At 39.3% G+C, this 12839-nt stretch overlaps 1 protein-coding gene across 1 annotated transcript in view; it reads right to left on the bottom strand.

The window, feature by feature from the left end:
- The window catches only part of LOC117507030 (sodium channel protein type 8 subunit alpha-like), a 195911-nt gene that overhangs the window by 36237 nt on the left and 146835 nt on the right, over positions 1-12839 (bottom strand). Inside the window, 7 exon segments of the mRNA XM_034166715.1 lie at positions 1509-1660; positions 1663-1806; positions 1882-2077; positions 2162-2415; positions 2418-2514; positions 10771-10847; positions 10850-10943. Coding sequence (XP_034022606.1) covers positions 1509-1660; positions 1663-1806; positions 1882-2077; positions 2162-2415; positions 2418-2514; positions 10771-10847; positions 10850-10943 — 1014 coding nt within the window.

Raw genomic sequence — 12839 nt, 5'->3', positions numbered from 1 at the left:
AACTAAGGGATGGTTCAGGGTCACCTGATCCAGCCCTAACTATAAGCTTAGCAAAAAGGAAGTTTTAAGCCTAATCTAAAAGTAGAGAGGGTGTCTGTCTCCCTGATCTGAATTGGGAGCTGGTTCCACAGGAGAGGAGCCTGAAAGCTGAAGGCTCTGCCTCCCCTTCTACTCTTACAAACCCTAGGAACTACAAGTAAGCCTGCAGTCTGAGAGCGAAGCGCTCTATTGGGGTGATATGGTACTATGAGGTCCCTAAGATAAGATGGGACCTGATTATTCAAAACCTTATAAGTAAGAAGAAGAATTTTAAATTATATTCTGGAATTAACAGGAAGCCAATGAAGAGAGGCCAATATGGGTGAGATATGCTCTCTCCTTCTAGTCCCTGTCAGTACTCTAGCTGCTGTATTTTGAATTAACTGAAGGCTTTTCAGGGAACTTTTAGGACAACCTGATAATAATGAATTACAATAGTCCAGCCTAGAGGAAATAAATGCATGAATTAGTTTTTCAGCATCACTCTGAGACAAGACCTTTCTAATTTTAGAGATATTGCGCAAATGCAAAAAAGCAGTCCTACATATTGTTTAATATGCGCATTGAATGACATATCCTGATCAAAAATGACTCCAAGATTTCTCACAGTATTACTAGAGGTCAGGGTAATGCCATCCAGAGTAAGGATCTGGTTAGACACCATGTTTCTAAGATTTGTGGTGCCAACAATAACTTCGTTTTAGAATAAAGTGGAGCCACTTAGGTGCCGGTCTTGAGACCAGGGATGGTAGGTTGAAAAGCTTTTTTTATCCATGGAACTCTCCCTACCCACCCAAACGGCTCAAGAAATGGACATATCATAATACTATATCATAAGAGATATAATAAGAAATACATTCATGTCCATTCATATTCATATATGAATTCATATTTCATGTCCAATAACGCTCACAGAAAATGCAAATGGATGAAAGGTGGGTTAACAGTGAAATAAAAGGCTGTATCAAAGACAAATTATGTGGAAAACAGGAGCTGAAAACAAAAAATTTGCAAACCTGTGAGAAGTCACATGCGTCTCCAACACATGTTCAGGTGTGAGGTGTTAGAAATAGAGCAAAATACTAACAAACCCAGACCCAATATGAGCAGTCAAACCATTACAGATTTTCTGCCAATCTGAGCAAGGAACTAGAGAGCAGTGATATTAATCCACCTTTTGTTCATCTCTGCCTAATTGCTTCAGGCTGAATCAAAGGAGCCGTTATGCAGTTTGAAAGATGCCATAATGGCATTAATCACAGCATCAGCTTCACTAGGGACAGAGTAAAGTCCGTTACGCTGAAATGCACGAGTGAGAACCCTGGTCAATGAAATAATTTGGTGCAGTCACTGGGTAAAAAGAAACCTACAGACTGTTGGAACATGGCTTGAGAGAACTCATCAGTAATTTTCCAAAACTGTCAGCAACAACTTGATCATGAACATCACCCTGACCCCTCATTACTCACATCTTTGCTGTTCTCCACATCTGACTCACTGCTGAAGTCTTCAGTGTTGAGATTTTCAAAGTCAGATTCACCAACAGCAATGGGAACGCAGACAGTGAGGTTGGGGTTGTGGATGAAGGACATGTAGTCCTCATCAATCATATACTTTCCACACTGCTGCCTATACCACTGGTGGGTGCCGTTGCCATTTTTCCATAGTCCAGTTCACGATTGATGTCTACTACAGTGTGGTTTGCAATGCAGTTGAGCTTCTTGTCATACATGTCATCCAGGGGTTTCTGTTCATCTTCTATGGCTGCTAGTTAGAATGGCAAAGCAATCATTTAAAAAAAAGCTAGTTATAATTCAAGTTATTTATACTCTAGAACTGTACATGCAAATATAGTTTATTATACCCCCTTCAGCACTGTAGCTACAAATATTTGCATGTGGGCCTTGAACCAAGCAATACCACGCTTAATCCGAGCAACAGCAAGCTGGAGGTTGTTGGGCTCACCATCATCATCTGTGGCAGCAAGGTTGTCAGCACTGAATGAGCTCAGCAGCAAAGCCAAAAACAGGTTCAGTACCTCAGGGGAAAACAAAGAGAAAAACTACTAAAAATTGTGCTCTCACAGTTAGCAGCTACGTAATGTAACCTTTATCTTTCTTACCACCAAGTTTCCAATGACCATGACCATCATGAAGACAATAAGGCACATGGACTGTCCTGCCACCTCCATACAGTCCCACATCGTTTCAATCCACTCCCCACACAAAACTCGGAACACAATCAGGAATGAGTGGAAGAAGTCATTCATGTGCCAGCGGGGCAGCATACACGTATCTGCTGCGATCTTACACACACAGTCCTTGTAGCTTTTGCCAAACAGCTGCATGCCCACCACAGCAAATATGAACATGATGCAAGCACCAGGGTCAGGTTACCAGAGCTCCCCTGATTACCGATGATCTTGATCAGCATGTTGAGGGTTGGCCATGATTTGGCCAGTTTGAACACTCGTAACTACAACAGAAACACAACACAAACAGAATTATATTCGAGATATTAAAAGTGGTGACGTTTCATTGAGTTGTGTATTTTACGATGACATAAACATAATGATTACCAACATGTGACTGTCTTTGATATGTTCTAAGTACAAGGCCAGGAAAGCCACGCTTATACGACTCTGACCAGATGTTAATCTAATGATGGTTGACTTACTTGATGTGGCTGTGAGGAGGTGAACGACGCTATAAGCTTTGGTGTGATACCATGACACATACCTAACTTGGCATTCATTGCATTTGTTTAGCCCTTGACAGTGTTTGTGTTCTACAGTACCTACTAGACTGGTTGTCGTCGTTTAGAGTGAAATGTGAACCAAAAATCTAAAAAAATAAGTGCAAGGTTGTAAATAACAGTGTTTCCCTGTAAGGTGCAAAACACACTGTGATGGACTGAGTAAACTGATTATAATGGATTTAAATAATTTGTCCGGTCACAGCAATCACCTAATCCATGGGTCTCCAAAGAATTTGGCAGAATGAGTGGACAACCAACAAATGCCGGTGTGCAGCACGCCCAGACGCAAACAGAAAATGAACAGATAAAGCATGTATAAAACTAATGTCTACCGGACATCCACTAACAAGCTTTGAACCAGGAAAGGACAAACGGTAAACAATTGTGAACTGGGTAAGCTCTCTGCCTGATGTTCGCTAAATGTTTTGAGCGTACACAAAACTTTCAGATAGACATCAGTGCTAAGGAACACATTTAGAAAGAGAAAAGACCTTGTACAGTACAAAAACAGACAAATGGATATCTAAATTTTCTTTGTTGTACAGGAGTGTTCAGAATATAGTAGTGCTATGTGACTAAAAAAAATTAATCCAGGTTTTGAGTATATTTCTTATTGTTACATGGGAAACAAGGTACCAGTAGATTCAGTAGATTCTCACAAATCCACAAGACCAAGCATTCATGATATGCACACTTTTTTTTTTAACTTTTTTTTTTATTGGTTTTTAACAGTGCAAAAAAGGAAAAAAAACACACAACAACAAGAACAAATGGTTACACACATACCTGGGCGACACTATATCTTCATATTGCATTATATATTGTGCATTTTTCCCATTGTTTTTCCACTTTCACTCTTGTAGTCTTCTGTGTTATCTTTTCCATTAGATAAATGTCTTTTATCGTTGATGTCCATTGGTCTTTTGTTGGCACAGATGTTGTGCCCCATGTCCTGGTATACATTTTTTGGCTGCTAATGACATTTTAAACAAATGTACATCATTATGTGAAATGGTGTCTTCTGAAAAATTATACAGATAAATCAGTTCAGGTGTTAAGGGAACTGTATCTCCCAACACTTCGCAAAGTACATTGCAAACCATTTCCCAAAACATAACAAAGTTGGACATTTCCAGAAAATATGAGCATGGTCTACATTTATTCCTCCACATTCCCGCCAACATGTTTGTTGTATTTTTAACCGTTTACTTTTAAGTTTGGGTGTAATAAAAAATGGATCAGGTTCTTCCATGCAACTCCCTCCACGTTCGAGACTGGTAGTAGTGTGATCATGCCTCCACATATTTATCCAGTCTTGATCATCAATTTTTATGGAGCTCTTTCTCCCAATTACCTTTAATCTTTTCAGTTGTGTTTTTATCATGCTCAATTAGAGCTTTATAATTGTTGTTATTATTTTGATGTTACTGTCTTTATAGGCTTTAGTTATGTTTTTATACCACTCTCCTGTGGAAGAGTTCCCCTGTATTTCACTTTTGTAATAATCCCTCATTTGTAGATAGCGGAAGAAGTCATGCTTTCCAAGGTGATATTGTTCCTTTAATTTTTCAAAACTCCCAGCTGCCCATTTTCCTCCAGTACACACCAAGCTGTCATCCCTCTAATTGTCCAGTAGTTATAATTTTGGTCATATTTTGCTGGCTTAAAATTACTGTCATATGCCACCCATTTCAGCTTTAATTCACTTTTTCCAGTCTTGTACATTTTGAGTATTTTAAACCATAGTGTCAAGGTATGATTTAGTATAGGGTCCAATTTGATTTTAAGTTTTCATATTCATCTTTATCTCCAACCAAATTTTGTATGGGTTCCTCTAAAGTACCACTCTCAATTTCTTTCCATTTTGCATTAAATAGGGATTACACAGCAGTATAGATATCTCAACTGGCATGCGTAAATATTCTTTTAACTTGGGTAGCGACATTCCCCCTTTTTCTTTGGGCAGCTGGAGAATTCCAAATCTCACTCTAGGTCTCTTATTATCCCAAATAAACCTTGAAATCATTCTATCCCATGTCACAAATTGTGTGTTGGTGAGCCCTACTGGCAATGCTTGAAATAAAAATAAAAACCTGGGCAAAATGTTCATTTTTACAATTCCAATTCTAGAGCTGAAATCCAGAGGTAACGTAGACCACCTTTCAATATCATTCTGTATTCTCTCCTGTACCTGTGAAAAGTTTTTTGTATTGACTGAAAAATCTGACGTTATTTCAACCCCTAGATATTTAATAGATTGCATTCCCCATTTAAATTTAAATGTTTTTTAATGTATCTGCTTGGAGTAAAATTGAATTTTAAAACTTGTGTTTTAGAAATATTTTTTATAACCAGACAGGTGCTCAAATTGTTTTAACAGTGCCATTAATTCAGGGAGGGACTTCTCTGGTTGTTCTAGATAAGCAATCACGTCCGCAAAAAGTCCGATTTTATGTTCAGCCCCGTTTAATATGGCTCCCTTTATTTTGGTATTTTGTCTTACCGCTTGTGCCAAGGGCTCGATAAAAAGAGCAAACAGGATGGGGAGAGGCAGCATCCCTGTCTGGTTGATCTTTCCAATTTAATTTCCCCAGTTAAATTTCCATTTATTTTAATTCTGGCTGTTGGTTGCGAATAAAGTTTTAATGATTTTTATAGATTTAGAGTTAAATCCCATTCTCTCCAGCGCCAAATATAAAAAATTCCAGTTTACGGAGTCAAATGCTTTTTCAGCATCAATACTCAAAAGAACTGTACTTATTTTTTCCCTTTGCGCTCTCTCTGTTATATGTAATGTCCTCCTAATGTTATCATGTGTCTGACGTCCTTGTACAAATCCTGTCTGGTCTTCGTCGATCAAGTCTGATAAAAATGTATTTAGTCTTTTGGATATATTGATGTATAAATTTATAGTCTATGTTTAATACCGAGATGGGCCTATAGCTTGCACAGTCTTGTTTGTTCTTGCCTGGTTTTGGGATAATTGATATTATGCTTCAGACCAAGAAGCTGGCATTTTATTTTTTTTAAGTCCAATTCAAGGAGTTATGTAGGATATCTATTAGGTCATTTTTAAATACTTTATACCATTCTGAGGGAAATCCGTCGCTTCCTGGTGTTTTATGGTTTTTCAGGGCGCTTATGGCTGTCAATATTTCCTCCTTTGTAATCTCTGCTGTGAGCACTTTATTCTGGTTCAAACCTATAGATGGAAGATCAAATTGTTGAAGAAGTTTCCTCTTTCTTCTTCACTCCCTGAAGGAGGTTGTGAATATAGTTGGCTATAGTAGTTTGTAAATATTCTTTCAATATCCTCTGGCTTATAAACTAATTATTATCTAGATCCTTGATTTCGTTAATTGTATTTAATGTTTGTTGTTTTCTTATTCTTTTAGCTAATAACTTTGTAGCTCTAGGGCCAATTTTCATAGTAACTTTGCTTTAAAAAGACATGCTTTTTCTCAATTTCTTCAATTAGTATTTTATGATTTTTTTTTTATCTTGAATTTGCGTCGTTTTTGTTTTCACAATGTAGGTCGAGTTCTTTGAGTCTTTCAGAACATTCTTCATAAATTTTAATTTTATTTTTCTTTAACCATGCAGTTTGGCTATAAGTTTTCCCCGGATTACTACTTTAAGAGCATCCCACAACACTGTTGGGTCTACCTCTCCATTATTGTTCTCCTCAATGTATTGTTTTATATCTCCTTTTATGTCTTCTACTATTGTTTCATTGTTTAAAATGCCCAAATTCATCTTCCGCAATGTCTGTTTTTTCCTGTTAGATATATTAATTTTCATATATAGAGCATTATGATCAGATAGGTCTGCGCTTCCAATCTTACATTCCTCAATCTTGTATATGTCTGATTTGTTGGTAAAAAAAATAATCTATCTGAGAGTGTGTCTTATGTCGAGCAGAGTAATGCATAAAATCTTTCTTAAAGGGGTTCATAGTCCTCCATATATCAGTCAATCCTAATTCTTCTAAGGATATTTTAACAAATCTAGTTAGAGTCATTTTACTTACATTGGTGCTAGTTGTGTCAAGCCTATGATTCAAAACTATGTTCAAGTCACCCGCACAAACAAAAATTCCTTCTGCTTCAACTGCAATAGCGTTAAACAGACTTGAAGAACTGTTTATCACTTTCTGGAGGTGCATAGATATTAACTCCTGTAATCATCGTGTCATCCAGCCTCCCTTTGACTATAATGTAGCGACCTTTTCCCTTTATCTCCTTTTTAGTTCAAATTTTGTAGAGTTAGATATCAAAATTGCAACTCCACGTTTATGACCATGTTTAAATGAGCTGTAGTATGAATTTCTGAATCCTAATTTTTTTAAGTTTTTCATGTTCTTGATCGTTTAAATGAGAGTCTCTTGCAGTAGAGCAAACTGAATTTTTCCTTCTTCAATTTTTGTAAAACCTTCCCCCTTTTCATTGGAGTTGGTTAGACCATTTACATTCAAAGATATAAACTTGTAGCATATTCCATATTTGTAGATTTGCTTCAATATGTGTGCCCCCAGACAGTGTAAACACAACAGAAACAAACCAAACAAACATTATGAACAACCTGAACAAGGAACGTGTGACTTCCACAGTGAGGTATAATTCCAAACCTCTCCCAGTGTCCTGTTGGTGGGTGGCAGGGAGTCCCCACAAAAGGTGGGGGCCTGCTCCTAGACTCACAAGCACATCACTGGGGATGGAATCAAAGGTCTAGCAATGTCCAACATAAAACAACCCAACCACCCCCCCACCCCCCACCCCCGTCGGCATTTTTGCTTAATTAGGCCTGTCTCCCCCCTCATTGTCCACTGCTTAATCATTAATTGTTTACTTACTACTGTATGGAGCACAAAACAGAAATCCATACATAGCCTTAATCAATCAACAGTAGTTATTTTACTACCGCTGGTATTCCCAGAGGTCTCTCCGCGTGTGCGTTGTGCATATCTTTGCTGGCTCCCCCACTGCCGGCGTGCTGCCACTCAGTCGCTGCAGATGTCGGCTCTCTTCCTCCATCTTTGCCGCGCGGCATGGGCACGGGGACTCCTTTGTTTTCATGTCCCGCGCAGCAACTCTCAGCGGTGTCATAGCTCTTAACGCCGTCTTTCCAGTGGATCCTAATCCTTGTGAATGGAGTTTGGAAACGAATTCCTCGCTCTTTCAGCACTCTTTAATATCCAGGTAAGCGTGCCTTTTCCGGACAATTTCTGCTGGATAATCGTGGTCAAACTAAATAAGCTGGTCTGCGACTCATATTTCTTTTGCCAGGCCTTTTTCAACAGCATTTCTTTAGTTTCAAACTTCAGAAAATTGAACACTATATGTCTGGGTCGCTCACCTGGCTTTGGCTTGAATGGGGGTGGTTCTGTGAGCGAGTTATATCTGAAGTTCCACTCCTTCGGGTATTTCCAGTTCTCTTTTGATTAATTGGGTCAAATACGCAGCAACGGAATCCCCCTCACTGTTCTCTGGCAGGTTAAAGATTCGAATATTGCACCTTCTTGATCTGGCCTCAAGATCTGTTATCTTTTCCTGCAATCCAGTTTGTTTCTGTAGTTTATGCAGCAGTCGTCCGCGTCGTGTATTCCGTCTTCCAGTCCTGCGATGCGTGCTTGTGCCTCGGTCAAACCCCTTTCTGATCTTCCAATGCCTTTTTGTTTTCTGGAAGTTTTCAATCCATATCTTGGTCTAAGAGATGTTATTTCTTGCTTAGCTCGTCTTTCACTGCAGTGAATTCGCTCGGAGATTTATGCCATTGATTTATGCCAGTGATTATGCCATGAATGTCATTGCTAAGCTTCGCTAGTCCTTCTAGCATTAGCTTTGACGCGGTTTGGCTTCGCTCTTCCTTAGCTTTGCTTCGCTAGCCTCGCTAGCTTCGCTAGCCACATCCTCGACGGCTTCATAATCGCTCAGTCGTCTTGTTCAGCAGTGGACATATCAGAATTGTCCTTCCTTATTTTTCGGCCTTTACGTTTGCCACCTCCACTCATCTTTCTTTTATTGTGGATTTGTTTCTAGCTATCTGGAGTTTTAGTTAACCGACTTCAGGGGCTTGCAACTACACGTCTTACGCCCGTCGCCAATCTTCCAGGAAGTCCCTATATGCACACTCTTAAGGCTAGGAAACTAGGCTATTAGTAAAAAAAAAAGTAGAAAGGGGGGTTTCACAATAATAGTAGCATCTGCTGTTGATGCAACAAACTCAAAACTATTATGTTCAACTGCTTTTTTTGCAATCCTGTGAATCACTAAACTAGTATTTAGTTGTATAACCACAGTTTTTCATGATTTCTTCACATCTGCAAGGCATTAATTTTGTTGGTTTGGAACCAAGATTTTGCTTGTTTACTAGTGTGCTTGGGGTCACTGTCTTGTTGAAACGCCCATTTCAAGGGCATGTCCTCTTCAGCATAAGGTAATATGACCTCTTCAAGTATTTTTGACATATCCAAACTGATCCATGATACCTGGTATGCGATATATAGGCCCAACACCATAGTAGGAGAAACATGCCCATATCATGATGCTTGCACCACCATGCTTCATTGTCTTCACTGTGAACTGTGGCTTGAATTCAGAGTTTGGGGGTCGTCTCACAAACTGCCTGCAGCCCTTGGACCCAAAAAGAACAATTTCACTCTGATCAGTCCACAAAATATTCCTCCATTTCTCTTTAGGCCAATTGATGTGTTCTTTGGCAAATTGTAACCTCTTCTGCACATGTCTTTAATTTAACAGAGGGACTTTGTGGGGGATTCTTGCAAATAAATTAGCTTCACACAGGCATCTTCTAACTGTCACACAGCACTTACAGGTAACTCCAGACTGTCTTTGATCATACTGGAGCTGATCAATGGGTGAGCCTTTGCCATTCTGGTTATTCTTCTATCCATTTTGATGGTTATTTTCCCTTTTCTTCCATGCGTCCTCTGTTTTTTTTTTTGTCCATTTTAAAGCATTGGAGATCATTGTAAATGAACAGCCTATACTTTTTGCACCTGCGTTTAAGTTTTCCCCTGTCCAATCAACTTTTAATCAAACTACGCTGTTCTTCTGAACAATGTCTTGAACGTCCCATTTTCCTCAGGCTTTCAAAGAGAAAAGCATGTTCAACAGGTGCTTCATCCTTAAATAGGGAACACCTGATTCACACTTGTTTGTTCCACAAAATTGATGAACTCACTGACTGAATGCCACACTACTATTATTTTGAACACCCCCTTTTCTACTTTTTACTAATAGCCCAATTTCATAGCCTTAAGAGTGTGCACATCATGAATGCTTGGTCTTGTTGGATTTGTGAGAATCTACTGAATGTACTGGTACCTTGTTTACCATGTAACAATAAGAAATATACTCAAACCTGGATTAATCTTTTTAGTCACATAGCACTACTATTATTCTGAACACTACTGTACATTTCCTCAATCTGTCACAGTGTGACAGCTGCTGCACACCAAGTACTTATTATGTACCATCTTCAGGTAATATCAAGTGTGTCACCTTAAAAGAATGATCATTTATGATATAGAAGCAACTGAGACAAATATGCTTCAATATAAACAACTGAGTGGCACAAACTCTACAGTAACTTATGTCAGTATACATTTGAATACTTCATCAATTTGTTCACTGACTGACATACTGAAATTCTGAAGGCCTATGAGCAATTTTAATCAAATACATAGGAATGATGCTGAAAAGCACATAGTACCACTTCCTGTATTAAAACTTATTTTCCAATAACTGTGCTGTTACTATTTATAGAATTTGCTATAGGATTCTTTGCAATGTGACAAACATATACTGAAGGATTGTTGTTGTTCTAATATAATTTCTCCATTCTGCATGATTCCTGTACTGTATGTCATCACAAGAAATAGTTTGTATGTCAAGCCAGGAGATTAAAGCATAAGTTGACATCTGCAGTATGGCTCTATCCTCTCCCACTTACCAGTCGGAATGACCTGAGTACTGACAGTCCTTCCACATCAGACAGACCCAGCTCAACCAAACTCAGAGTCACTATGAGCCATCAAAGCAGTTCCAACCCTCCTGGAAGTAGTAGTAAGGATCCATGGCAATCAATTTGGCAAACATCTCTCCAGCAAAGATACCTGTGAAAACCTGCAAGGCCACAGGCAGAGGACACTGGGATCAATGACAAATGTAAACAACTGAGAAAGTCCATCACATACAAAGAGAAAAAAGGCAACAAGTTTAAAAATTTGTGGTGACTTGACTGGTTAGACTTATAGCAAAATTAATAAGCACTGAAAATGCACTGCTTTTCAGGAAGAACACACCTTGAATGTATTTGTAAAACATGTAAATTATTTCATCAGTTTGCAAAATGTGGCAGTGACAATTACATCATTAGTGTTTACGATAACACACGATAACACTGAGATTTGAGTAAACAGAATATTGACAGTACTGCTTTCAATATTTAAAGCTGGAAGGTTTATAATTTATGTACCATTTTCTGAATGAGTTATATGTTAAAAAAATATACTGGTTTTTGTATCTACAGCCAAAAGATGTCATGTGTGACATGACAGGTCATGCTGACCTCCCACCAGCAGCAAACACACTGAGTGTTTAGTGCTTTGTTTGTGCAGATTTGTGCTGTTAAAATTTTCCATTTGTCTTGCTATGGTTTTTCAGATATTAAAGATTATTTTTTAGGTCATTCAGAGGTCATTCAGAGGTCATCACCCCCCCCCCACTTGCTCCAAGATGAACCAGACTGGTCTACTTTTTTAGTGCTTTGTTTGTGCTGATTTGTGCCATTAAAATTTTCATTTGTGCTGCTATAGTTTCTGAAATATTATAAGTTTTATTTTTGCACAAAGACAGCGGGCAAATTCCAAGTGACACGTACAAACATCTAACACTGCTCGTTTTGCATTTATAAAATGTGTGGCCAGTCGCACTCTTGGCATGACAAGAGACTGCAGGCTGTCTACTGTCACAAATTCATTTAAATTCCCCACGACTGTGGAGTTGCTGAGATGTGGCGTGTCGTCGGCTCCCCCACGTGTGTGTATGTGTGTTGCGTGCTCCCCCGGTTCCCCAACACGTGCATGTGTGTGGTTCGCACACCCCCTGCAGGCAAGGCGCTTCTCATCTGATCACAGAGGGACACTTTGCTCTGTGCTCTGAACAGACGGGGGCGTGGCAGTTGTTGACATAGCTGGTCATGGACATCAGAGCTGCAGAACACGCACCATGTTTTCACGGACACACGCGTGTGTGTGCGCTTGCTGTACTCACATCGGAAACATAAAAACATATATTGCTTGAGACGAGCTGGAGAGCACACACACTGATACGTCCAGCTGGAATGGACGTATGGAATGGGATGGAATGGGCAGGACCCTAAACAATGCTCAAAATCTACTAAGGCATTCATGCAGAGGAACAAGTACAAAATTCTGGAATGGCCATCTCAGTTCCCAGACCTGAATATTATTGAAAATCTGCAGTGTGATTTTAAATGGGCTCTCCATGCTTGGAAACCAACAAACCTGAAATGTTTTGTAAAGAAGAATGGTCCAAAAAAACCTTAAACCAGAATCCAGACTCTCACTGGAAGGTATAGGAAGTGTTTTGAGGCTGTTATTTCTGCAAAAGGAGGATCTACTAAATACTGATGTAGGTCGTTGAGGGATCAAATTGATCCAGAAAAAGCCACTGTTCCTGTGATAAATTGCATTGTGACACCCACAAACGCGACTAAGAACTTTAAAAGGGTCACGCACATGTCAACATCATTGCACGGCCCCAGAGTTACGGAGTTGCAGAATCATAAATCAGGCTTTAGGACTAGAAGGTACCACTTGGCAGCAGACTAAGAAAAAATAGTGACTCAACCAAATGCAATCCTTTTTAATGCACATAATGCCCGGCGCTTTTGTCCTGTTGTTCTCTAACACTCCGAAACGGAGGTGTTCCTTTGTCTCGCTTCATCAGTGAATCGGTCGTGATGCGCGAAGCCTCCGCGCGGCTTTCCATGACAAA

This window comes from Thalassophryne amazonica, chromosome 3 (assembly GCF_902500255.1).
Source record: "Thalassophryne amazonica chromosome 3, fThaAma1.1, whole genome shotgun sequence".
NCBI lineage: Eukaryota > Metazoa > Chordata > Actinopteri > Batrachoidiformes > Batrachoididae > Thalassophryne > Thalassophryne amazonica.
The sequence above is the reverse complement of the archived record's forward strand: the minus strand, read 5'-3'. Positions and strand labels throughout refer to the sequence as shown.